This window comes from Oreochromis aureus, linkage group 5, assembly GCF_013358895.1.
Source record: "Oreochromis aureus strain Israel breed Guangdong linkage group 5, ZZ_aureus, whole genome shotgun sequence".
NCBI classification, from domain to species: domain Eukaryota; kingdom Metazoa; phylum Chordata; class Actinopteri; order Cichliformes; family Cichlidae; genus Oreochromis; species Oreochromis aureus.
In genome coordinates this window covers 41,775,103-41,800,853 of record NC_052946.1, presented here as the reverse complement: position 1 = coordinate 41,800,853, position 25,751 = coordinate 41,775,103, and the positions used below count along the sequence as shown (strand labels likewise).

The window sequence follows — 25,751 nt, the reverse complement described above, 5'->3', positions numbered from 1 at the left end:
AAGTGATGTAAAATATGGACTCTGGAATTCCCTACCTCCTGATTTAAGAAATATCTCTACCTTCTCTCTCTTTAAGTCCCAACTCAAAACCCACTTGTTCAAAATAGCTTATCCCACATAACCTCTCCACTCTGCTATTTTAAATTTGTTTATGTCTTATGATTGTGTAAACTCTCTGCTTTTATGTTGCTTTTTACTCTACTGTGTACAGTGACCTTGAGTGTTTTGAAAGGCGCTTTCAAATAAAATGTATTATTATTATTATTATTATTATTATTATTATTATTATATGTCCACTCCCATTTTAAAGAACAAGCTTTTAAAAAATTATCTTCACTGTTGTTTTAATAACCATAGTTTTTAAATGTGTGACCAAACATCTGTGCAGACAGCTGTGACTTCTGACCTCCTGATCCTCTGACATCACTCTTTTTTTTTTTTTTTCTCTGACCACAGAGGCTGCCTGGGGCTGTGGCGATGGGCGGAGCTCTGGCGAGGCCCAGCTGGTTGAGTTCTCCCACTTTGGGTCGGGCCAACCGCTTCCTGAGCACGGCCGCCGTCAGCCTGATGACCCCCAGGCGACCCCTGAGTCAGCCGGAGAAGGTGAAGGTCCGAACGCTCGCCGTGGAGCAGCGCACTGAAGAGGACAGTGAGTACAACTCGCTCTTACTACGTCTACTTCCTACGTTTGCTCAGAGCTTCTCCTGCGTTTGAAAAGACAAAGCAGGTCTTTGTGCCAGTGCGTGGCGCCCCCAGCAGGAAGTCAGTGATTTGTCAGGAAGTTTTCTTTTACAGGCGTGATGAACAGCAACACAGGGAATCACTTCCGGGTTTGCTCGCTTCGCGTGGAGGTTTTAGGAAGTGAGAATCAGAATTTAATCACCCAGGTATCGGGTTCAACGTGACGAGCGAGTCACTTCCTCTGTGGATGCGCCTCGAGGCTGCAGAGCGTTGGTGTGACGGATGCTGGGGTAGAGATGGAGGCAGATGGTCCGCCGTGGCGGCCTCTAAAGGTGCAGCTGGAAGAAGAACTGCCTCCGTCTGCTCCGGCGTCTTCGCTGCGTTTCAGTAAAAGTCTAAAACCCAACAGGTGGCCTCCTGCTGTTTAGGTGGTGCAATGGCACCGGCGTGCAGGACACCAGCAAAGTGAAAGACGAAGTTCCCGAGCCGTCCTCGCAGGTAGGATCGCTGCAGGAAAACGTCTGCGTTTCCATCTTTCAGTTGGAATCTGAGTGTCGTTCCACTTCATCCTCCAATCGAAGGTAGCGATAAATGTTCAGCCACGCTCTCCTTTCTGCACCCAGCACAGTAATCAGAGTACTCAGAGTAAACCGATACAGAGTAGGTGTCCTCCTATACCATAAATCAGTAAGAGAAGGTATGACCTCTCTCATGACCTTAGGATGTGTGTGCATGCCAGAACACTCCTAGGATAAGACGTTCTATCAATTTACAAACGATTATGTTTCCAAGCATGAATGACAATCCAACAATATAAACCTAACATGATTAGTCCTGAGTTCCTGGGTTCTGGTTCTGGATGGTGGGACAGAGCGTGGATGGAGGTGGATCGATCCCTCGCGATGTCCACCCGTTTGTTTCATACCACGTGCTTTCAGCCCGGAGTGTTCAGCTTAACGAGGTCTTCATGTGCCGGGAACTTTAATTGGATCACTTCCTGTTGGGGTGTGTCAGGTGTCCTGTTGATTTCACATCATTATTTTTCACTGTTGGCCCAGACTAAGTTGGTCCTTTATTAGTCATATGAAGTGCTCGTCCCTGATTGGCCGGTTAGACACGGCATGAAGTCGGCGTGGAGCCAGTTATCCTCACCTGAGTCTTTGGGTGGAAGTGCCACAGCTGTAAAAATCTCCTGCCTTTTTTAACCATTTCCTGTTTCTCTTCTCTGCAACCTGAAGTCGAGGGAAGTTATGGCAACGACGGCCTGTTGCTGGGGCGACCGCTCGAGGAGCCCGATCAACCAAATGCAGACAAGTCGCTGCTGGAGATCGTGGACGGGATCGTGATGATGTACAACCTGAGTGTCCATCAGCAGCTGGGGAAGGTGAGTGTGAGTCTGTGAGTGTGAGTCTGTGTGTGCATGCATGCTGTGCACGTCTGTGGTGTCTGCAATGAAGAACAGCGAGCACGTCATGGCCGTGCCTTAAACGAAGCGTCGAAGCAAAGAATTTGTTCCCAGATTTTTTTTTTATAATCAAATTATTCAAAACACTCAATGAACCGTTGCAGCCCTCTGCACATCCAGCAGCGCCTCCACAGGAACATGGCGGCTGAACATGCCCGGGGACGATTTAGAAGAACAAAGTCGGAGCAGGCGATGTGTGAGGGACTTGGAGACGAGGTGTCGAGACCTTATTTTACCTGCTGTTCTGTTTGTTTCTCAGCAGTTAGGAACAAAGAGAGTAACAAGTCTGGATTGTGGCTGATTCATCGTCCTCCACACTGCCCGAGCTCTGTTTTCATCTCTAATGCTAACGTGCAGCCGACACTCGGCTTCACCGGCCCCACCATCGATCCAGTCAGTGCGTTTTAGCATCAGCTCTGCTGTGACTCACAGTTTAACAGCCACACTGACAGAGGGCACAAGTACACACACCTTTCAGCAGCATCCACGACAGTAATCAATACACATGCCTGACTCTAATAAAAACCCTCAACCTGAAGATTTCACTGTGATGAGAGCTGCCCCGCCTCTGTGACGTCTCTGTGAGCACCGAAATTCACTTATGTCATTTTATTTTCATCTTGAAAGTAGAGATAGTGTCTGTCTCCTGAATCCAAACTGGAAGCTGGTTCCACAGAAGAGGGGCCTGAAAACTGAAGGCTCTGCCTCCCATTCTACTTTTAAATACTCTAGGAACAACAAGTGAGCCTGCAGTGCAAGAGCGAAGTGCTCTAATAGGGTGATATGGTACTACAAGGTCATTAAGATAAGATGGGGCCTGATTATTTAAGGCCTTGTATGTGAGGAGCAGGATTTTGAATTCTGGATTTAACAGGAAGCCAATGAAGGGAAGCCAAAACAGGAGAAATCTGCTCTCTCTTTCTAGTCCCTGTCAGGACTCTTGCTGCAGCATTTTGGATCAGCTGAAGGCTTTTCAGTGAGTTTTTAGGACATCCTGATAATAATGAATTACAGTAGTCCAGCCTGGAAGTAATAAATGCATGAACTAGTTTTTCAGCGTCACTCTGAGACAGGATATTTCTAACTTTAGAGATGTTGCACAAATGGAAGAAAGCAGTCTTACATATTTGTTTAATATGTGCATTGAAGGACATGTCCTGGTCAAAAATGACTCCAAGGTTCCTCACAGCATTACTGGAGGCCAAGGTAATGCCATCCAGAGTAAGAATCTGCTTAGATACCATATTTCTAAGATTTTCAGGGCCGAGTACAATAACCTCAGTTTGATCTGAATTAAGAAGCAGAAAGTTAGCGGCCATCCAGGTCTTTATGTCTTTAAGACATTCCTGCAGTTTAACTAATTGGTGTGTGTTACCTGGCTTCATGAATAGATAGAGCTGGGTGTCATCTGCATAGCAGTGAAAATGTATGCTATGTCTTCTAATGATGCTGCCTAAGGGAAGCATGTATAATGTAAATAGAATTGGTCCTAGCACTGAACCCTGTGGAACTCCGTGCTGTAAAGTTTAATGCTGCATATTTTATTCCTGTGACCTTCTCTGCAGCTGGTTTTGTCTGCAGGTGGAAAAACTCTGAATGCTGCTCCACAGTGAGTTTCTCCTTTGGTTTGGTGCAGTGGTCATCGCGCTCCAGTAGGTCACATCACTGTTAATAATCCTTCCATGTTTTAAACTTCTATACTTAAAACCTGCTGAAGTATCTGCGGACGGTCCTGACCTTCAGCTGCATCCACCTTTCTCTCGGATGGGTTTACCTGAAGCAGCGCTCCTACACTGGGCTCAGAGCGCTGTGATTCGTGCGTCTGGTTTTATTTTTACGTTTTTTTCCAGGCGTCTGAATAACGTGTCTGCGTGCATTAAAGCGAAGCACTCCGAGTCCTCTGGTCAGACACGGGCGCCTCGCCAAGCCTGAAGGTTTTTTTCTACTCTGCGATTGGCTCATCTCGCAGTAATCCTCCCGAGACTAATGCTGTGCGACCTCTGACCCCTGTCTCATTTGAAAGCGCCTCTGTGAGTCTGTGACGTGTGCGTTTCCATCACGTAGCAGCTGCGTGGTGAGACTCTTCTGACGAGTTTTCATGGTCGCTGTGACAAACAGCCAATCAGAGCGCTCGTGCCTCCAGCTGTTTTTTTCTCAGCAGTGTGTTGACATGTGTGTCTCTCCTCTCAGATGGTGGTGGTGTCAGACGATGTCCACGAGTACGCCGTGGCGCTGAAGGACACGGAGGAGAAGATCGCCCGCTGCCCCGCCAGAGTGAGTACCGCCGCCGTCTCAGCTGGACATCACTGCGCGTTTTGGGAGCAGTGCTTGGTCTGAATAGAGTCTGAGTCACCTGAGTAGTGAGGGTCACTCAGACCATGGCTCAGATTGGTGAGGTGGGTGGGGTCAGAGGTGGGACCTGATTGGCTGATTGACCCGAGTTAGACAGCTTTAGACAGATTATTACTGCAGTGGGAGAGAAGAGCTCAGAGGAAGTTCATGGATGCTGGGAGATGGAGGGAGATCAGCTGTGGCGCCCCCTATAGGAGAAAGACCTTTGTTGCAGGCTAACAAAAACGACTGCTTAGCTTTTGATTTATGGTTTACAGAGTGTCGTATTTTCTTCTACAGCAGGTGTGAAACGTGTCCGTATGTCTGTTCTCTGCTGTGTTTTCATGAGTGTGGACGTCTGACCGGACTGCACATGAGATCACTTCCAACGACACGAACAAAAGAGCATCTTTCAGTCAAAGGGTGGATGGCTCAGTTAATGCACCCCTCCACCCCTCCACCCCTCACTGAGCCGGTGCAGTCCCACCAACAGGCCCTCATTTTCTGCCACGTTTCATGTTTTCATGTCGTTCTCACTGCAGGATTTCTTTATTGATGGTCTCTGTAGTTATTAAACTCAAATGTGTTAAAGTGAGACTCATGCTCAGGCATCCTCAGCTTTTATTCATGTCACAGGTCTCCTCTGGTTTCCCACTGAATCTAGAAACCCTCGTTTAAACCCCGCTGTTGGTCCGTCCTCATTAATAAATCTGACACGCTCCTCTTTGTTTGTCGGAGCTCTTCTCGAGGTAATTGGCCGCGCTGCTGTCAGCTTGTTGTGATGCAGAAGCTCCTCTCATTAGTGCCACAGAGTAAACAAAGGAGGCCGAGCGCCTTCTCTGAAGGCAGACGGGAGGAGTAGGAGGAGCGCCCCCATCAGGAGTGATGCCTCCTGTGATCAGGGAGGGCCTCAGTCAGACCGTGTATGTCCTCGTTAACTGCAGGGAACCAGAAACCTGCGGCGTGCACATCATGTCAGATCAGAGGAGGCACACGTACCTGCTCACATCAGCACAGCAGAACATCTGGGAGCGTCTCCGTTCCTGCGGTCCAGGGAATAACGGAGCAACCGAACGCCGGCACTGATGCCCGGCTGCTTAATGATTGGGTGTCTGTTTCAGAGGGCCGACATCCTGGAGGAGCTCCAGAAGAGCCAGAAGGTTTTTGCGGAGAAGCTGAACCACCTGAGCAGGAGGCTGGCCTGGATCAACGCCACCATCTACTCCAAGGTGAGCGGGCAGCTCCGCCCACACTGCGCGTCTGCATTAAATGGTGGATTTTGTGTTGTTTTCAATTTCAATTCAATTCAATTCAATTTTATTTATATAGCGCCAAATCACAACAAAAGTCGCCTCAAGGCGCTTCATAGGTACAGAGAAAAACCCAACAATCATATGACCCCCTATGAGCAAGCACTTTGGCGACAGTGGGAAGGAAAAACTCCCTTTTAACAGGAAGAAACCTCCGGCAGAACCAGGCTCAGGGAGGGGCGGGGCCATCTGCTGTGATTGGTTGGGGTGAAAGAAGGAAGACAGGATAAAGACATGCTGTGGAAGAGAGACAGAGATTAATAACAGATATGATTCGATGCAGAGAGGTCTGTTAACACATAGTGAGTGAGAAAGGTGACTGGAAAGGAAAAACTGAATGCATCATGGGAATCCCCGGCAGCCTCGTCTATTGCAGCATAACTAAGGGAGGATTCAGGGTCACCTGGTCCAGCCCTAACTATATGCTTTAGCAAAAGGAAAGTTTTAAGCCTAATCTTGAAAGTAGAGATAGTGTCTGTCTCCTGAATCCAAACTGGAAGCTGGTTCCACAGAAGAGGGGCCTGAAAACTGAAGGCTCTGCCTCCCATTCTACTTTTAAATACTCTAGGAACAACAAGTGAGCCTGCAGTGTGAGAGCGAAGTGCTCTAATAGGGTGATATGGTACTACAAGGTCATTAAGATAAGATGGGGCCTGATTATTTAAGACCTTGTATGTGAGGAGCAGGATTTTGAATTCTGGATTTAACAGGAAGCCAATGAAGGAAGCCAAAACAGGAGAAATATGTCTCTCTTTCTAGTCCCTGTCAGGACTCTTACTGCAGCATTTTGGATTAACTGAAGGCTTTTCAGGGAGTTTTTAGGACATCCTGATAATAAAGAATTACAGTAGTCCAGCCTGGAAGTAATAAATGCATGAACTAGTTTTTCAGCATCACTCTGAGACAGGATATTTCTAATTTTAGAGATGTTGCACAAATGGAAGAAAGCAGTCTTACATATTTGTTTAATATGTGCGTTGAAGGACATGTCCTGGTCAAAAATGACTCCAAGGTTCCTCACAGCATTACTGGAGGCCAAGGTAATGCCATCCAGAGTAAGAATCTGCTTAGATACCATATTTCTAAGATTTTCAGGGCCGAGTACAATAACCTCAGTTTGATCTGAATTAAGAAGCAGAAAGTTAGCGGCCATCCAGGTCTTTATGTCTTTAAGACATTCCTGCAGTTTAACTAATTGGTGTGTGTTACCTGGCTTCATGGATAGATAGAGCTGCGTGTCATCTGCATAGCAGTGAAAATTTATGCTATGTCTTCTAATGATGCTGCCTAAGGGAAGCATGTATAATGTAAACAGAAATGGTCCTAGCACTGAACCCTGTGGAACTCCATAATTGTTTCTGAACTGTGTGCTGCTGCTCTGTCTCCAGGAGAAGATGCTGGACATCTACTGGCTGTTGTGTGTCTGCATCCGCACCATCGAACACGCCGACAACACCGGCTCTCTCTTCGCCTTCACACCAGAGTTCTACCTCAACGTCGCCATGAACGCGTACAGCGCCCTGAAGAACTACTTCAGCCCGGCTAACGGCATGGACGAGCTGCCCGGTAAGGACCGCGAACCATCAGCCCACCCAGCCTGCAGGTGATGTTTGAGGCTGTCCCGTGTGACCTGAGGCAGGTCTTTGAACGGGCTGGGCGCACTTCATCAGGGTTGTTATGGAAGATAATTGGAAGATATATTTTTTGTATTAGTCTTTGCTGTGAAGCCAAGTTGAGCGTTCCCTTTTCCAGCCTCACCTGTCGAAGGTGTCTGCAGGTGCACCTGTGCGTGTCGTGGTCCAGCTGTGCTGATGAGTTTGTGCTTCAGTTTTTGATCCTGTTTTAGTTTGATGCTGTTTCAGTGACGTCAGATTTTTGTTTCCAGCCTCTCCAGTTTTCCCGTCTCGTGTTTGTGTGTTTAAACAATGCTTGTACTGAAAGTCTCCCCACAGCATCACACCTCCACAGCCTGAACCGCTCACACAGGCAGGCTGGATGCTGTTTTCCCCAAACTCTGAGCTGACCATGTGAACGTCACAGCAGACGTCAGGAAATGCTGTCCAGATCGATCGGTTTGTTTTCTGTTCTTAGCTTCAGGAGTGAGATGGTGTGATCTGCTGCTGTTCTTCTGCACACCTCGGTTATAACGAGTTGTTATTTTATTGGTTATTGATTAGCGGTTTTGACTTCCTATCAGCTCAAAGCAGTCTGCCCTTCTCCTTTGACCTCAACAGGGCATTTCCTCCCAGAGCGCTGCTGCTCACTGGGCATTTTCTGTTTCAGACCTTCTCTGTGAAATCTAGAGCAGGCGTGCCAACCGTGCGGCCCACGAGATGATTTCATCTGTCAGTCATTAACGGTCCGCCGGTGTGTGGGAGCCGAACCTTTGGCCCTGCTGGGAATCCATGCAGACAGGAGGCCACATTATTTTGAGTTTGATGGGCACACCATGTGGCCAGTCGCACGCAATGACTGACACCCTGGGATCATCTTATGTGAAAGAAGAGGGCAAAGCTTCTTTTCCATTAGTACCTGCTCGGCGTGGTTCACCACGGTTATCAGGGTTTTCCATTAGGTCGTAGTCCCTGGTACCAGGTGCCAGGGTTCAAGTGATCCGAGCCGGTCCTACAGCTCGCAGTCTGACGTCCCTGACGGTCCTCATGCTGATGAAACTCTGGGTGCTTTGTGATGAGATGCATCATTGATTCATTTGTTAGTACTTGAAGACACTTCCATCCTTGATAAAGCCCGACTCGAGGTCACTGATGTCATATGGTCTCATTTCAGCTGGTTTGGCTTTTACGTTACTTGATGAAGTGGATGGACTTAAATATTTGTGCTAATTAGCTCGACCCCGGATGATGCACATGTATTTACAAGCCACTACGAGTTTTCGTGGATCTCCAACCTATGGCTTGCAGACCCCTGGGGGTCTGGGAACCCCAGTTTGAGAGCCGATGGTCTAAATGAGCCTCACAGGCCTGAATGTGTGTTTGAAGCCATTTATAATCATTATAACTATAGACTCTGCTGCTCATCACAAACAAGCACAAGCAGACGTTTTAGACTTTTCACTGTATTTTCAGAGGCTTAGACCTCCGTTATGGCCACACACAAACACACACACACACACACACACACACACACACACACACACACACACACACACACACACACACACACACACAGTGACACACACACACGTTTTATTTCATCTTTCTCTCCCTCAGGCTACGAGGAAACTCTGACTCAGCTCGCCGCCATCCTCGCCAAGCACTTTGCAGATCCACGCATCGTCGGGACAGGTAACACACATGCACACACACACACACACACACACACACACACACACACACACACACACACACACACCTCGCTTCATAACATTTTTCTGTCTCTGGGAGATTTTGAATAACGATGTGTGACAGATTAAAGGAAAATCCTGACCTTGGCACCACTTTATAAAAATAGGTCACGCCTCACAGTTTTCATCCAATCATAGTGAGCCAGAACAGGTCCACCTTTAATTCTAAAGGGCAGTACGCTGGAATCGGCAGTCTCCTCTTCTGAGATCATTTTTATTCATGTGTTCGACTCTCTGCGGTCCTGCTGCCCTTGCAGTGCAGAGTGGGAGACTCAGCTTCATTTCTAATTACAGACACGCCTCCACTGGCCTCCACTGGCCTGGGGGGCGCTCTTGTTCTCGACCTCTTCAGTTCTTACTGAGATTGCCTAGAATAAAACCTTATTTCTATAAAGTGAGGCCAGTTGTAACAAGCTTAGCTTCACTACATGTTGTTGGTGGTCCAGTCTCCACCCACAGAGCCTTATAGTTGAGGGTGGGGTGGTGGAGCACACACCTGACTGACACACCTGACCCTTTAGGATGGCTTTTCCTTTAATCTGTCACCTGTCTGCATGTCCTTCTCTGTACTCGTGTACGTCTTTTAGTACAGATCAGTCACAGGGAGTCTGGCTAGCCCCTCTGTGCTGCAGCGCCCCCTGTTGGGTGGTCAACACTTTGTTGTAGCCCAAACTAAAGTCTTCAGTTTTTATATCTAAAATAAAATACTCCATCCACCCACCCACCCACCCACCCACCCACCCCTGGGCCCTACTTCCTCCAGCTGTTCTGTGGGTTCTGTAATGTCTCCAGCTGTGTGTGCTGGGCCTCCTGGTAAGATGCTGAACCTCCTCCACTGCTTCCATTCCATATGGAGGAGCAGCGGCTCTCCTCTGAGCTCCTCACCATCTCTTCTCTATGAATGACCACCTTACAGGGGTGGAGATGTTTGCATGTTGGCCAGAGCTGTGGGAGGGTGTCGTGTGTGAGCAGGTCACATGGGTCTCCCACCCACAGTCAAAGGTTCCTGATACTCTTGGCGTCCTCCAGAAAGCTGATCTGGATCCAGGCTGAGGAAGAAACATTCAGCCTCTGTTTGTGACCCGTCACCTGGAAAAGGCTGATGGGGTGGCGTCGACACCGCCCGCCCGGGGATGTGTGAATACAATAAGTTGAACGAGGTGACGTAGGAGCTTCACGTTCATGCCGAATGTGCATCTACGAGGAGACGGAGGGCGAGCACTGGAGCCCACCAGGAGTTGTTTTTTTTGTTTGTTTGGTTTTTTTTGTGTGGAGTGGATTTCATGACTAATGAACCGAATTCCCCGAGGACTGCGGGACACCTTGCAGCAGAAATGATGAGCTCAGCAGTTTCATCCATCATCCGAGATAAAACGCCATGCGGGGAAAACCGGCCTTGAGCGGTTCGGTCCAAACGGCGATGCGGGACCTGTTAATTACGAAGTGCTGCTGGAGGACAGCAGAGGAGACTGAGTGGATGTAATGGCTTAGATGCGCCTCACTGCCATTTTTAATGAGGAGGCTGAAGATGGGTGTTCTCTGCTCCCCCAGAGGTTGACTTGGCTGAGGAGGAGGAGGAGGTGGTGGAGGGAGGGTAGAGGATGGGAAAGTGAGAACCTGCTGATAAGCAGTGTGTCATTAGAAAGGTGTAACTGATCGCGCGCGCACGTGTGTGTGTGTGTGTGTGTGTGTGTGTGTGTGTGTGTGTGTGAGAGAGACTGACCTGGAAGCGAACAGCAGGGGGCGCTGCTGCACACTCACAGTAAAGCTGTTTTCCTGCTGCGATGTTTATTTTTCCAGGTGTCTTTGAATGCATCTCTGATCTGCTCTCTCTCCTCTCAGATATCAAAGACTCTCTGATGCAGGCGCTGGCCAGCTACGTCTGTTACCCACAATCCCTCAGGGCCGTGGAGAGGATCCCGGAGGAGCAGTGAGTCTGGTTTGAGTCTGTTTCCCAGAAAAACCGTCAGGGTGACTCTGAGCTGCTGCTCTTCAGTGATCAGCAAACACTTACTCGCCCATCCCACCTGGACAGGTGGCCAGTCCATCGAAGGGCGACACACACTTACGACTCACTCTCTCACCTGCAGTCAGTTAAGCAGTTGGCGTGCGGGAGGAAACCGGCGGACTTGGGGAGATCCAGCTGGACGCTTCCTGCTGTGAGGCAATGGCGCTAACCGCTGCTCCACCAAGGGGGGGGGTGGATGTGAGCTCATGTCCTGCAGCGGTCCAATCCCGTGGCTCCAGTTGTCTTTGAACCGACCAATTAGCGTGCCACATTAAATACCAGCTGCTCCTGTCTTGTGTGAATTCAGACGCAGTTTTTGTGATGAGATGCATTTAAAATAGAAAGTCTAAATCCTCTAATGGTGGATTCCTATTGGCTGGCAGTATTTAGGGCTATTAAAGGGTTTAATAAAGCCACGCTGTGCCCTCTGTAACATGCTGGGTTTTTATGGGATGGTGTTGTTGGCTCCATGCACAACACACACTCTGAGAGTTGTTTTCATCTGACCTCTGACCCTGAAACCTGCCGGCAGGGTTCAAACATCAGGCCGGGACCAGCAGTCGGGTGTCGGCAGAGACGGTGGGCAGTCTGATGTGAAGGGTCATGACAGCTGCGCTCACAAACAGAGCTCCTAAAGGGAGTGATGTCATGTGATGTCAGCTTGCCACAACTGATGCATCAACGTGTGTCAGACGTGCAGCTCGTGATGAACGGCTTAGTTTGTCTCATTACGCTAAACGACACACGGCATCGTTTCTGAGCATCAGTCAGGATAATGAGTCTGAACAAACGTCCCTCAGCTCTGCTGTCTGCTCACAGGGAAGTCACATGATCCATGTCGCCGCTGCTGCTTCCTCCCTCGGTCCACGCCCTCGGTCTGTGTTTTAGCCCTGTCCAGGTGTAGCACGCTCGCACTCTGACTGCTGGCTGAGAAGTGGGTGCATTGTTTTTATTGTTTTGTGCCTTTTTAGCTGCTGTAATCGAGCCTGATGTGTGAGGCAGCTCTGCTCACTGAACAAACCTCTGTGCGGTAACATTAGCAGCATCAGAGCAGCTGTTCAGCAGTCCTGGAAACAGCTGCTCTCACTGAAATGATGTTTACGTGTCGGAGCTGACAGGAAGTGACGTGTTGGTGCTCACCTGTGTGATTCCAGACGAGTGGCAATGATGAAGAACCTGCTGGCTCCGTACGAGCAGAGACCATGGGCCCAGACCAACTGGATCCTGGTCAGACTGTGGAGGGTGAGATGCACGCACACACACATACTCTCTCACACACACATACTCTCTCACACGCGCGCACACACACGCGCTCTCAGGGTTTATCCTAAACTCCATCTTCTCGGGTTTGGGTCGTGTTAGCAGGAAAAATAAAATGATTGTCAGTGATCAGCTGGTATGAGGAGGTGCTGCGTTCCTGCCATCAGCTCTGGGTCATGGTGAAGTCTGTTCATGCAGCACATTTAAAACAAGCAGAGCTTCACAGGAAGCCTAAAACAGAACAACATCTTTACAGGATGAAGTGCTTTAGCTCGAGGCCAGAGAGTCGGAGCGAGTCTTGAGCAAAGACGTGAAAGTAGAAGCAGTTCCTGTATGAAGGGCAACAACTGAAAGAGCTTCGGCTTCAGGTCTAGATGTTTACTGAGGATCTGATCGGCAGACCTCAGTGTTCAGACTAATGCAGTGGCAGCAGCACATTCAGTCTCTGTAGGAATCATAACGTTGGCAGGAAGCCTCGAATTGAAGCTTGAAAAGAGTTAACATGTTCACGCTGTCTTGCCTCAGGTGAAAGTGGAGCAGCGGCGTTTTGTGCGAGCTGAAGGACGAACATGCAGAACTAACCCTTTAGGAGCTGTCACCAATCACAGCCAAGCTTTTAACAGACTGACGGATGCACCGCCCTGAGTGGCCGAGAGGCCGGTCAGCACAACCAGACATGGCGTCTTTCATTAAGATGAAGAAACCAGATGTTTAACTAGTTCTTTAGGTCATTACGGCCGTTTAACAAAGATTCAGTGAAGTGTTCAGGCTTTTGCTCAGTATTTGTCGTCTAACACCAACATTTATTGATCATTCGTTGTTAATTTATCAGTGACATCAGCACTGATTTAGTGTTAGTGCTGCAGGATGTAAAGCAACGTCTGATGCTGCGGCAGCACTGATGCTTCAGCGATCGTCTTCCAGACGCTTCAGTGTTTCTGTTGTGCAGTTTGACTGAGAGACGCTGTCACCCTCCAGCTCTACTGACCTTCATCCCTCTCTCTTCCTCAGGGTTGTGGTTTTGGCTACAGATACACTCGCCTCCCTCATCTCCTGAAAACCAAACCCGAGGATGCCAACCTGCCCAGTCTGCAGAGTAGGTGCTCTTTGCTGTTCTCACGCCCGCTCTGTTCTGTCTGTGCATGCTTGTCATCAGCTCCCATCTCCTCCTCTTGGTTTTCAGCACGTTCCCGGTTCAGGTGCTCGTTCTTTCATGAATTTCCATAAATAAATTGAGGCGGCGGCTGCTTCGTCTGCAGTTTATTTTTGCCGCAGCTCGCTGTGATTTACGGCTTTAATCATCAGCGTTTGTGGAGGTGAACGTCAGAAATGAATCACCAAAGTTGTGTGTGATGTTTGTGCCGAGATGAAGACTGACGTTTTATTTTAGGAAGCAGCTCTGCAGCGCTTCAGTGTTTGTGCTCAAAAACACAGACAGCCTCGACTCAGCGAAACATCTGCTCTCAGAGTGAAGCGCCGGTCGGTCCTCGCACGCCGAGCTCTGGATCGTCACGTGGAGGCACTTTAACAGCCCGTTTACACCCTCTGATCCCAGCAGGATGCCTGCAGTGCTTTATAGGAGTGTCTGCATACAAAAGCACCTGCCCTCCATCGCATCCCCTCACTGACTCTGCGACGCTCCTCAGTGAGTTTTTAAAGAGCTCAGGATGGAAAAATAAAAGCCAAATGCAATAAAACGTACCGACACGCTAAAATAACAACAATGCAAAAAGAAAAGTAGCTCACTAAATTATTTTACAGGGGAAATTAATTAATTCATTACTTTAGGTCAGTTATACACCAGCCTCTCTCCTAGACGTCTCCATACCTGCACAGGTGTGTTATCTGAACCGTCCAATCTTCATCCTCCTCTGCATTCACTGACTGTCCTGGATCTGTCTGCCTCCCTCTGATTTTATACATCCATCACCTCCTCGGAGTGCTCCTACCAGATTCTCAGTGCACTCTCAAAGGACACAATAGAGATTCAGTAGAAACAGAATAAACACAGAATAGAAATGGAGTAATAGAGAGGAGCCACTGCCTCCTCTTTTCTTTAAAAACAGAGATGTGAGTACTAATATTCAGGTTACTGTGATCATTTACATCACAAATATCAGGCACATGTCCACCTGCCCAGTACGTCCAGCATGCCAGCTACACTACGCCTCCCATCAGGTCCAGCATGTTTCCCAGTTTGTTATTCCTGCTGATTGATTCTGGGTCAGCGTACAGAGCGTAAGCAGAGACACAGAGCTCACATCTGCTTCCAGTTTGGAGCAGCAGCAGCTAATGACCGAACCCCTCTCCTCGCCTCTAAGCCACCCATCATCATCTTCATCACTGCTCGCCCAGCTTAAAGTCGCCAAAGTCTGATAGGATAGGCTGACGATGGTGAACTGACGGATGGATGATGGATGAGGGAGGTACACTGTGAGAGTGCAGACGAGTAATCGGTCAGAGTGAGGGCGTGGCAGGGTCGGAGGGCGTGTCAGATGGTGTGTCAGTGGGCAGAGGGCGTGGCAGTGACCGTAACTGTGTTGTGAATATGAACTGGGACAGAAGCTCTGTCCGTGGTGCTGAATCCTGTTTGTCTCCCACCTGAGTGTAACTCCTGCACGGACGCTGACTTCTCTGTGCTTCTCGTTTGCATGCCTTTCAGGAGATCTGTCCATTGCTAGTTTCCAGAGTAAGTTCATCTTTTCACCTCTCCCACTTTTGTCCTCGCTGTCTCTGTGTCTCCTGCTCCCTTCCTTGCTCCACTCTCCTGAGCCTCCTCACCCTGACTCAGCCGGAAGTGCACATTGTACTTAATCAATAAACGACCCTCTGGTGGAAATCGGTCGATAATCCGTGTTTCAGGTTTTCTCCTCAGGTTGGAGGCACAGCTGGCCCCGCTGAGGTGTTTTTTTCCTCTCCAGCTGAACTGAATCTTAGTCATTTTTTGCTTTATATCAGGGGTGTCAAACATAAGGCCCAGGGGCCAGAATTGGCCCAGCAAAGACTTCAGTCTGTGGACAATTCTTGAAAGTTATTTCAGAGTCCGTTTCTTTTCTTGGTGATAAAGACCCACCCCACGGTGCGTTCAGATTTTGAGTGATTTAGTACTGTAATAATAATAATAATGATAATAATGATGATGATGATAATAATAATATAAGGTAAACAAATAACAGAAAAAATTCAATTTTTTAAACTATTGACTTTAAATTGGATTACTGGAAAGAAAATCCAAAAACGAGCAGAAAGGCTGTGTTTGGTAATCGCAGGACAGTCAAGAGTTTGACACGTTTCTTATCATTTGAGCCCAAAGAGTTGTGCTGACAGGCCAGCAGCATTTCTTTATCGTGCAGACAAAGTGAGACGTGCTTACATGTCACAGATTACATGTGTAGTTAAACGTCTTTACACTGACGCGGCTCTCGCTGGTCCGGCCTGAGACCAAAGTGAGCCGTTTGTTTCCCACAGTAGAAAAAGAGTTTGACATCCTGCTCTGGATACTTGGAGTCTGTGTGTTACTGCGTCATGTCCACGTCGAGCTTTGTCCTTCATTCTTCATTATGACTCGTAGTCGCACAATTACAGAAAAACTCACAGCTCTGAGATCTCTGTTGGATTGTTGTCTTACTGTGAGCTCACCTTTGGACGACGTTCAAGGTTTAAAACGGACGAATATAAAAGGCGGAGGCGGTCTGGGTGGTGCTCGGGTGGTGTGAAACAGACGGCTGCCTCTGTTTAAAGCTCGAGGCCTAATAGCTTCATTTCATCGTGCATTTGTTGCATTAGTCTTAATGGAGCTTTTTTAATTCATTCATATTTTTGTGCTCCGTGCAAACGGCTCCGGCACTTTTTATTTTTAGAGTTTCCTTCAGTCATAAGAAATCAAATCTGTAGCTCTGCTGTGCTGATGGAGCCCAGTAAAACCCAGTAATAAACCCAAACTGGGACGCGTCTCACAGTATCGTACTTGAGACGCAGCGGGTGTTTTTGTTTTATCCTTCAGAGGGCAGAGAGGAGGAAGAGGATTGGATTTAATGAACACTTGACACCACAGAGCTCCTGTCAGCTCTCCCGGAGGAGGCCGGAGTGCCACAGAGCCGTTCTTCATCTATTTGCTTCCTCCTTCTCCTCTCCTCTCCTCAGAGTGTTCCCTGCTCCATCTTTGCCGTGTCCTTCCTCCTCCGTCCCTCCTCTGCATCTCTGTTAGTGACCGTTTTCCCTCCGTGTCCCCGTTTCCTTTCACTCATGTTTGCTTTGGTTTTGAAGAATATGACAGACATGTAGAATAGAATAGAGTAGAATAGGCCTTCATTGCCATTGTACATGTAAACAGAGGAAACGGCGAGTGTCTCTAACGCTGTCCACATGGCGTCCTAAGCCAGCCTGCTGCTGCTGCAGGGGCGGGCCGGGCGGCGTCCGGTCTCCGGTCCTCTGCTTTCTCGCTGCTCACCTGTCCTCTGTTGTCTTATTGGTTCAGAGCCGTGCCCGTCGTTGCTGCTGCAGAGACACATGGCGGAGCTGCTCAGCATGGACAAAGACATGGCCGCCTCTTTCCTCAACAGCGTCCTGAACCAGCTCAACTGGGCCTTCTCTGAGTTCATCGGCATGATCCAGGAGGTAAGAACCACCAGGAAACCCAGCAGGTACGGGTCAGGGAGCACGTGCAGGACACGGCGTTAAATAGAAAGTCCAGAAACAGAAACTCTGTTAAAACATCAACAGAAACAACGAGTACTTGAAATCATCTCTCATTAGTGTTATATCCCATTACAGCGTGTTTAATAATGTCTTTGATATTTAATATTTATACTCAATACCTCCGACTCATTGATCCTTTATTAATTACTGATAATGAAGGAGAAGTTTGATTGGAGCTCTTCATAAGCGCAGATCATTCGCTTCAGTCTGCTTCAGATTTCCCACATTCCCACAACATCATCAGCATACTCAGAGGACCTGGAGGACTCTCTGTGCACAGGGTCGAGGCCGATAACCGTGACCTTAAATGACCGCTCTGTGATAAATCAGTGCATAACTCGGAAACTGGCGTCTACCAGCAGCTCGGCGTGCCGTCCACACATGCAGGTTACTGCTCCGTCAAGCGTTTGGCCACGATGGAGAAACGTCCTCTGGACCTGAAAGCTCCTCTAAAACTGATCTGAGGTCAGACCCATCCAAACATGGACGCCGCATCCTCAGGCGATGAGCAGGACCCTCATGTTCTCACAGACTTCTTTATAAAACCAGTGCAGTCGCCCCCTGCTGGATGTTACACAGAGTGCAGGTTTAACAAGCGGTTCACAGTTTTCATCCTGACACAACATCACCTGACAGGTGTGCCCACTGTGACCTCACAGGTGGACTCACAGCTGAGGCCGGTCCGACCACACTTCCTGCTCGTCGTGCTTTGCTGTGAACTGAAGGTTGAGGATGTGTTCACGGCGTGTTCGACCTCTGAGTGAAACACGGAGAGCGAACCCAGCCTGAGGAGCGTCTGCTTTAGCTTCTTTCTCTGAGCTTTGTTTCCCTTTAATAAGATTATTTGGGCTTTTCTGGAAATCCTCAGTTAGATGCAGTGAATCATCCACTCAGCGCTGTAATTGATCGTATTCCTGCGGGACGCCGGGGTATTTTCAGCCAGGCCAGCGCTCGCAGCGTTTCAGAGATCAGGCTCATGTTTCCGTTCCTCGCTGCCCGCCTCCTCGTCTGCTGCTTCGGTTCGAACTGGCGAACACGAAGCTCGACGCAGCTCATCGATTTTACACCTGCGAAGGTTCAGGCAGAAAGCCCGTGCACAGCGACGCCTGTGAGCCCACGCCACCTCTCTTGGATCTGCATGATGTCATAGAGGGACAGCTCCATCCACATTCTGTTAGTTGGGGGCAGCAAATAAGAAAGGAGAAGGTTACTTAACAGGGCGGGGCTGAAACAGCTGCGACAGGTGCTTTTTTTGATTGGTTGTGTGTCTCCCCACAGATCCAGCAGGCTGCGGAGCGTCCAGAGAGGAACTTCGTGGACACTCGTCAGCTGAAGGTAATCTGAGTCACTCAGCCGGGTTCGCTCAGGTAACGCGGCTCAGGTGTTAGGCTGTGACAGGTGCAGTCACCGCCCACAGGTTAACCTGCAGCTTCTGATTAGCGATGTCACCTGCAGGTGTGTGCGACCTGCTTCGACCTGTCCGTCAGCCTGCTGCGGGTGCTCGAGATGACCGTCACTCTGGTGCCTGAGATCTTCCTGGACTGGTCCCGCCCCTCCGCGGAGCTGCTGCTCAGACGGCTCGCTCAGGTGAGGCGCTGCCGGGTTTACAGTCTTGCTGTGACACAGTCGGAGCTCGTTATTGGCCGGTTTCAGACCAGGTAATGTGATTTTCATCTTCTCTTGCACAGTCGGTGATAAAACTGTTTTTACTGGGTTTGAGTATCAAACGAAAACGTGTGACGTCACAGACTGTCTGTGCGGCGACTTGGGCGCATCGTTCATTAAAAAAAACCAACAACAGCCTTCGGTCTGTTAGAGTCTGCAGTCAGACTAACAGTCAGCAGTCAGCAGAGAGATAAATGTGAGCAGCGTCGGCCTGCAGAGCGCTGTCATGTGATCGCAGCTGCTCCTTCTTGTTGGAGCTCCAGAACAGGAAGCAGACATGATTTTAAAAAAGCTTCAGTTCAGCCCCAACCCCACCCACAACGCCAGGAGACGTTTCCTTAGGAAGAGATGGAGATGATGTCACCTACCCTCCCACCCTGGCCTTCTGTGGCGCCCCGATCACATGACCCAAATACCAGGCGGCTTAGAATATTTAAGGATGAGTCATCAGCCGACAGCAGAATTAACCACGGACTCAGGTTTATGTGAACTCAAACGCCGTTTCCTTCGGGTGTCACGCACTGATAAACCCGCCCACATCAGCACTCACAGACATTTCTGAGTGGCTGGTGAGTGGAGTGACAGTGATCTCATGTTTCCTGTGACATCACCGTGGGCGGAGTCTCACTCATGTTTATGTTCACGTGCAGCTGCTGAACCAGGTGCTGAACCGAGTGACAGCAGAGAAGAACCTGTTTGACCGAGTCGTCAACCTCAGACTGCCAGGTACACACACACACACACACACACACACACACACACACACACACACACACACACACACACACACACACACACACACAGATCCGCGCGCACACAGGCCCACACACACGCACAGTGACAGACAGTCAGAAGCAGTGAGCGCCGTTTTAGAGGTCGCTGTGTTTTCCACTTCATATTTGGGGCGTTTAAAGATGGAGGCTCGCGCTGATGTGATTAAAGCAGAGAAAAGACGAGGGTAACCACGACATCGTTAGATAAACAAATCCATCATCAGACCCAGTCGCTGTCAGAGAGGAGGAGGAGCTTCATCTTCCTCTCAGTCACGTTTACGCAGAAAGAAGTTCGCTGTGAGGTCACAGCGATCCATGGCGACAGAAAACAAACAGCTGGAGTTTCCACTCACTGTTTGATGATGTTTACACACCAAAACACAGAGTCCGTCAGCGAACACGCTACATGCACTTCCACGTGTGGCCACCAGAGGCCAGCTTTCTGAAGGGAGGGAGCATGTGGGCTTCATCTGTCAGTCTGGTAGCAGACAGACAGACGGTCAGTTCGTCATGTTCAGACTGTGTGATGGTCGACACCAACAGCACCTCCAGCTCAAGGTCAAACCAAACAGTTAAAACTTTATTATTACCCACAATTTGTTATCTTTAAACTTCACAGCAGTGTCGGAGGAGGTCAGAAAACTCTGACCTCCAATACTGAAGTCAAATGTCATACTGTTCTGAATGATTCAATATTTCGTTTGTCTGTTTGAGATTGTCATTGTTATTGTTCTAAATAAAGTTTATTAAAAAAAAAAAGTCAAGTCAAATGTCCAGGTTCTTCACTTCCTGGTTTTCGTCCTCTGCTTCCTGGTTGGAGCTTACTTCCTCTCACCAGTGTTAGCTAACACCAGCCTAAATAAAGCCTAATGCTAGCCTGAGTGAATTAGGTCATCAGATGGGGTCAGGGGTCAGATGGGGTCAGACGCGGCCAAAATGACCATAAAGAATTATTTTATGTTGAAATTTCCACTGATCTTCAAAAAATTTAAAACGTGATTCATTGATGGAGCTCATCAGGAGGCCCTCACGCTCCTCCTGATGGAAACATCGTTGTGCCATAGCAGGAGCGACGTGTTGTAAACTCACCTTTTCCCAAATATACGTGTAACTCTGCTTTAGCCCACATGATTGTTTCACTCCTGTTATTATCACTGCTGTGAGCTGATTGGACCTCAGCAACGTCCATGACTCGCTCCGCCCACACACTACCATGTTTGTAGGGAGGTCATCGCCTCCTTTAACTCTGTGTGTGTGTGTGTGTGTGTGTGTGTGTGTGTGTGTGTGTGTGTGTGTGTGTGTGTGTGTGTGTGTGTGTGTGTGTGTGTGTGTGTGTGTGTGTGTGTGTGTGTGTGTGTGTTGTGGGGGTGGGAGGCGGGGTACACCTGCACAGGTCGTCCGTCTGTCGCTGATGATTTGTAATTTGTAGTTGGAGTCGACTGAAGCTGCCTTCTTATTACCACCTAATAATGATAATGATACCTTTCCAAGTTATTTCTGGGATAAATGGATTGATTGATTGATTGATTGATTGATTGTACTTTATTCATCCCGAAGGAAATTGGGTTAAGGCTGCCAGCCGTGCCAGCGCCGTCTTACCCTCCGACCATACATACGTTACACAAACATCACATGGGGAAGACAGGTCAGAGGGGTATAACAATGGAAAATGCACCACATGAGGAAAGATAAGGAGAAAAAAAATAACTCCCCCCAGACTGAGCTCCAACAGGGAGATCAGTTTGAGAACAGGAAAAAACACCTCTGCACAAAACTCTTAATACACCAAAGAAACACATGACAAGCAACAGGGGTGGGTAAAGGGTGAGAGACAGCCGATGTAGACAGTACATCCGGGCCTGCAGCCTATGCGCTGGTCTCCATGATCCACCGTCAGCATCGGAGAGGAATAAGCGTCGAAGGCGTTTGGAGGGGGGAGGGGGGATGAGTGTATGTCTGCATGTGTATATATGTCTGTCTGTGTGTGTGTGTGTGTGTGTGTGTCCAGAGTTCAGCTGAGACAGTGTCCTTCGCCCTGCCAGGCTAAGTAAACAGTCTTCCACCCAACCCAGGTGGCCTTGCATAGAAAGGGAAGAACAGTCTAAACACAGTCGTTATCAGGGTGTTGTTGTTCAGCTCCAGCCTTGAGACCACAGCTGGCGCCAAAGTGGTATCCGCATGAAGTGATGGTGGTTTTAACTTTACTGTGAACAACTTATATGAATTTCAAAGCTGTTCTAACAGTCCGACACTGGTCTCAATCTCCCGTTGGAGAGCCGTGAGCTTCTCCATGATGTTATCAACCTTACGCTCCGTGATGTTGTCATTCTTGTGCTCAAAGAGCCGATTCTGAGAACTCAGACCGCAGTGAGCTTCTCCAAGATGTGATCCAGTTTGCACTCAGAGGTCTTGTTCTGAGTATTCACGGCAGCCGTAAGCTTCTCCAAGATCTTATCCGTGCTGCACTCAATGAGCTCATTTTGAGAAACTCACGCCTCGTCCCATCGTTTCAATCCCAGCGGGCAGCCTTGTGGGGGTTTGAACAGCCGGTTCCGCTTTCTTAATTCTTCGATAAGCCAGGGCCAAGCCAGCTCCGATCAGCAAGAACCCTGTTATCATGGTTCCGAATAGGTAGATATCTTCAGCAGTCAGGCTCACCCAAGCCCAGACTCCTCGTTGAGAAAAGGGTGTCAATCGCATTCAGGGACCAGTTGATCAAATCCATAATTCCTCTTTTAGGTTTTAGAGAACAGACTGTGAGAGAGTGTTCCAGGGAAAAGTAATACAAAAAACACCAGACTAGACAAGGACACAAGAGGCTAAGCAGGGAAGCTAAGGGAGAGGAGGAGGAGGAGAGGAGAAAAGTGCGACCGCCTTCGTCAAGAGCAAAAGAGAATTGCAGGTGTGGGCGCGCCTTGCTGAGGCGTCCAATCAGGTGTGTGGGCCAGCTCTGACGGCAGGATCAAAGTAACACTGATCAGCAGCCCGTCTCTGCTTTAGACGCTCTGAAATATGATGACAGTGACTCACCTGATCCATCTTTTCATCAAACACCTGCAGGCCTGATCACACCTGCGTGCATGAAAGTAGCACACAGGTGTGATCCAGAGCTCCGCCTGAACACACACACACACACACACACACACACACACACCTTCAGCCGTCTGACCAGGCGTGCGAGGAGACGCAGCCTTCAGCACGAGGTTTAAAGAGTGAATGAGAGACAACAAGAACTAAAAACATGGCGCGTGTTAGTGAGAACAGCGTGTTAGTGATGTCACACTCCGTGAAAGGAGAGCTCAACGCATCACAGGCCAGGATCACTGATATTAGGGTTATGATAATAACAATAAGCCGGGAGACACGCCCCCTCAGCGTCCATCATCCGGTCGAATTCGCGGGAAGTCGTGCAACTCTGATGAACTCTCTGTGTTCCTTCTGCAGGGCTGGAGAGCGTGGACCACTACCCCATCCTGGTGGCTGTTACCGGCATCCTGGTTCGGATCCTGGTGGACGGAGACCGGCAGGGGTAAGCCCTCCTTTCCGGTTCTGGCTCTGCTGGTTAGGGGTTGGACCGGGGGCTCGGTTTGGGCCACAGGCCGCTTCTGTGTGTGTGTTTGTGTGTGTGTGCACCACTGAATTTTCAAATTAAGAGCCCTGTCTATGAGTAACTGCTTGGTGTTGGATCCTGTGTGTGAAACACTGCTGACGGTGTTCTAATGTGAGCTCGATGACCTCTGAACTGCTAACTAATCCATACGTGGCTCAGGGTCACAGTCAGTGATCGATAATAGTGATCGGGGGCGATCGTGGCTCAAGAGTTGGCAGTTCGTCTTGTAATCGGAAGGTTGCCGGTTCGAGCCCCGACTCAGACAGTCTCGGTCGTTGTGTCCTTGGGCAACACACTTCACCCGTTGCCTGCTGGTGGTGGTCAGAGGGCCCGGTGGTGCCAGTGTCCGGCAGCCCCGCCTCTGTCAGTGCGCCCCAGGGCGGCTGTGGCTACAATGTAGCTTGCCGTCAGCAGGTGTGAATGTGTGTGTGAATGGGTGGATGACTGAATGTAGTGGAAAGCGCTATACAAATACAGGCCATTTACCATTTACCATCGCTAAATGTCCCCAATCGTCTCCTGACTGATTGCTGATGTCATCAGAGATAGCCGGTGGTGTCCTGTAGCAGCCAGAGGGGGCGCTGGTGATCCAGGTGTGACGTCCACGTGACGTCCTCAGGTTTAGCTCATGAAGGCTCAGGTGCGTCGGTCCTCTCAGGTGTTTGAGCAGGTAAACGGCTTCTCAGAGCTCATTTTGGAACAAACTCATAAAGCTGTGAGGTTGTCATCGTCGCTTGTTGGTGCGTTCTGATTTGTTTAGACGGGAGTTTAAATAACCACCCGGAGGCGTGTGAAAATGAGCTTCAGCGAGCAGCAGGGACCGCAGTGTGCGCTCTGCTGTTTATGGAGGACGGATGGAGTCGGGCTTACCTGCCGTGACCGTTCAAACAGCAGAGACGTCTGCTCTGCTGTTCAGGAAGCTCCACCCGAGCGTGACCGCGCAGCTCTGTTTGTTTAACCCTGCCTGCCCGCCGTCTGCTGCTTGGACACCAGAGCAGGGCGCCATAAAAATTGTTTACAGTTCACCGTGAGGCAAGGAAGGCGGCAAGGCAGCCAGTAAGTGTGATGCTCAGGTGTGCAGAGGGGACACGTCCAAATGACCTCCTACGCTCAGCACGCCTCCGTGACGCCACGGCTGAAATCAGAAGCTTAGTGCGAATCCAGGAAACGCTCCTCGCTCTGCAGCGTCTTAGCACCTGGCACCGCCTCTCGGCACAGTGTCCAATCACTGTGTGTGCTTGTGTTGGGCGGTGTGCTTGGTTTTGATTGGCGGGTGCTGGAGGTGAGTTTGTGGCGTGTTATCGGGTCTGTTCTGATGTGTCAGCGTTTTCCTAAAAAACTGCAGGTCAAAGTGACGGCGGCGGGTTGCAGGCAAGAAGCTCACCGCTGAGCTGAGCGTGCAGACGCCGCTGAAAGGCGGGACTTCCTGTTTGCCTGGCAGGCAGCTGTGGGAGACGGAGGAGGTGTGAATGTTTGAAGTTTTGGCGTTTTTGAGGCCCGATGAATGAATCCAGGTCAGACTCGTTTGAAGTGCCGCTCAGACGCTCGTCAAGCTCGAATCAGCCGAGCCGTCGGCACGTGTGGGCGTGAACTTACTTCCTGTTGTCTTCTTTCTTCATTTGCACGTTGCCCTCCTTCTGTCACCCCCCCCTCCCCCATCTTTATGTAACTTTGTGTCTGTTTTCACATCAAAGTTAACGCCGTGTTTTTAACAGGAACCATATCCTTCCTTGCGGCACTGCCGCAGCGAGCTGAGTTATTTGTGTCTGTTTGGCCCTGAGTTACTGCTCTCAGGCTCATGACACGCTGCTGCTCAGCGCTCTGACAGGCGCGCTGTACCTGCAGGCGCTGCTCAGGGCAAAGTACTGCAGAGCCGTCTGCATGTGTGTTTTTAGAAGAAGGTAAAGCAGAGACGAGGTTGGCGTGAACACCGCTTCCTGTAAGCTTCCTCGGACGGAGCGTCTCCGGGTGGAGTCGTGACTGTAACTTTGATAAGTGGTTGGAGATGGATGAGGTTTGCAGAGTGTTGGGAGCGTGCAGTGATGGGAGACCGCAGGAAGGCTTAGTGCCCGTTAATGGACTCTGAGAAACGAATAAAGGCATTAGCGTTGTCTGCAGGGGGGGCGGGGCCGGCTCCTGCCAGGCGAGGTGGAGGGAAACACAGGGTGTCCTCGGCCTGTTTAATGCCTGGACTAGTTTTTACCAAGAATCAGGCCCCGCCCCCTCTCCCGTCACTCTGAATGAAATGTAATAAGAGCAAATCTGAAAGGAAGTGCGGTGCAGAGGAGCTCTCATTAAGGAGACATCGATCCGATATTTGGATCGGTCCGATCCTGACTCAGGAAGCCGGGTCAGGCATCGCTGTTCTGTGGTCACTCAGCTGGTTAATGTCGCCTCCTCCTGCTCCGTCTGTGAGGAGGGTGGCTCCAGATACCAACAGTATCAATGTCGTCACAGGTGTGTGAGCAGTGTGTCCTGATTTATGACATGAACCATCAACTTCTGAACACATTTCACTGACTTTGACTTTCCACAATAAAACACCTCTCAGCTTTTATTTTGAAGAGCTGGATGTAAACGTGCCTG

At 49.4% G+C, this 25,751-nt stretch overlaps 1 protein-coding gene across 3 annotated transcripts in view; it reads left to right on the top strand.

Moving 5' to 3' along the window:
• Positions 1–25,751, top strand: part of LOC116322120 (E3 ubiquitin-protein ligase RNF123) — a 111,884-nt gene that overhangs the window by 13,609 nt on the left and 72,524 nt on the right. For all 3 annotated transcript variants that reach the window (XM_039612073.1, XM_039612072.1, XM_039612074.1), the window contains exons 23-36: positions 457–649; positions 1,920–2,065; positions 4,337–4,420; positions 5,599–5,706; positions 7,176–7,353; positions 9,018–9,092; positions 10,994–11,081; positions 12,314–12,401; positions 13,431–13,515; positions 16,897–17,036; positions 18,396–18,452; positions 18,573–18,704; positions 19,433–19,508; positions 23,000–23,084. In XM_039612073.1, coding sequence (XP_039468007.1) covers positions 457–649; positions 1,920–2,065; positions 4,337–4,420; positions 5,599–5,706; positions 7,176–7,353; positions 9,018–9,092; positions 10,994–11,081; positions 12,314–12,401; positions 13,431–13,515; positions 16,897–17,036; positions 18,396–18,452; positions 18,573–18,704; positions 19,433–19,508; positions 23,000–23,084 — 1,535 coding nt within the window. The remainder of the gene's footprint in view (positions 1–456; positions 650–1,919; positions 2,066–4,336; positions 4,421–5,598; positions 5,707–7,175; positions 7,354–9,017; positions 9,093–10,993; positions 11,082–12,313; positions 12,402–13,430; positions 13,516–16,896; positions 17,037–18,395; positions 18,453–18,572; positions 18,705–19,432; positions 19,509–22,999; positions 23,085–25,751) is intronic.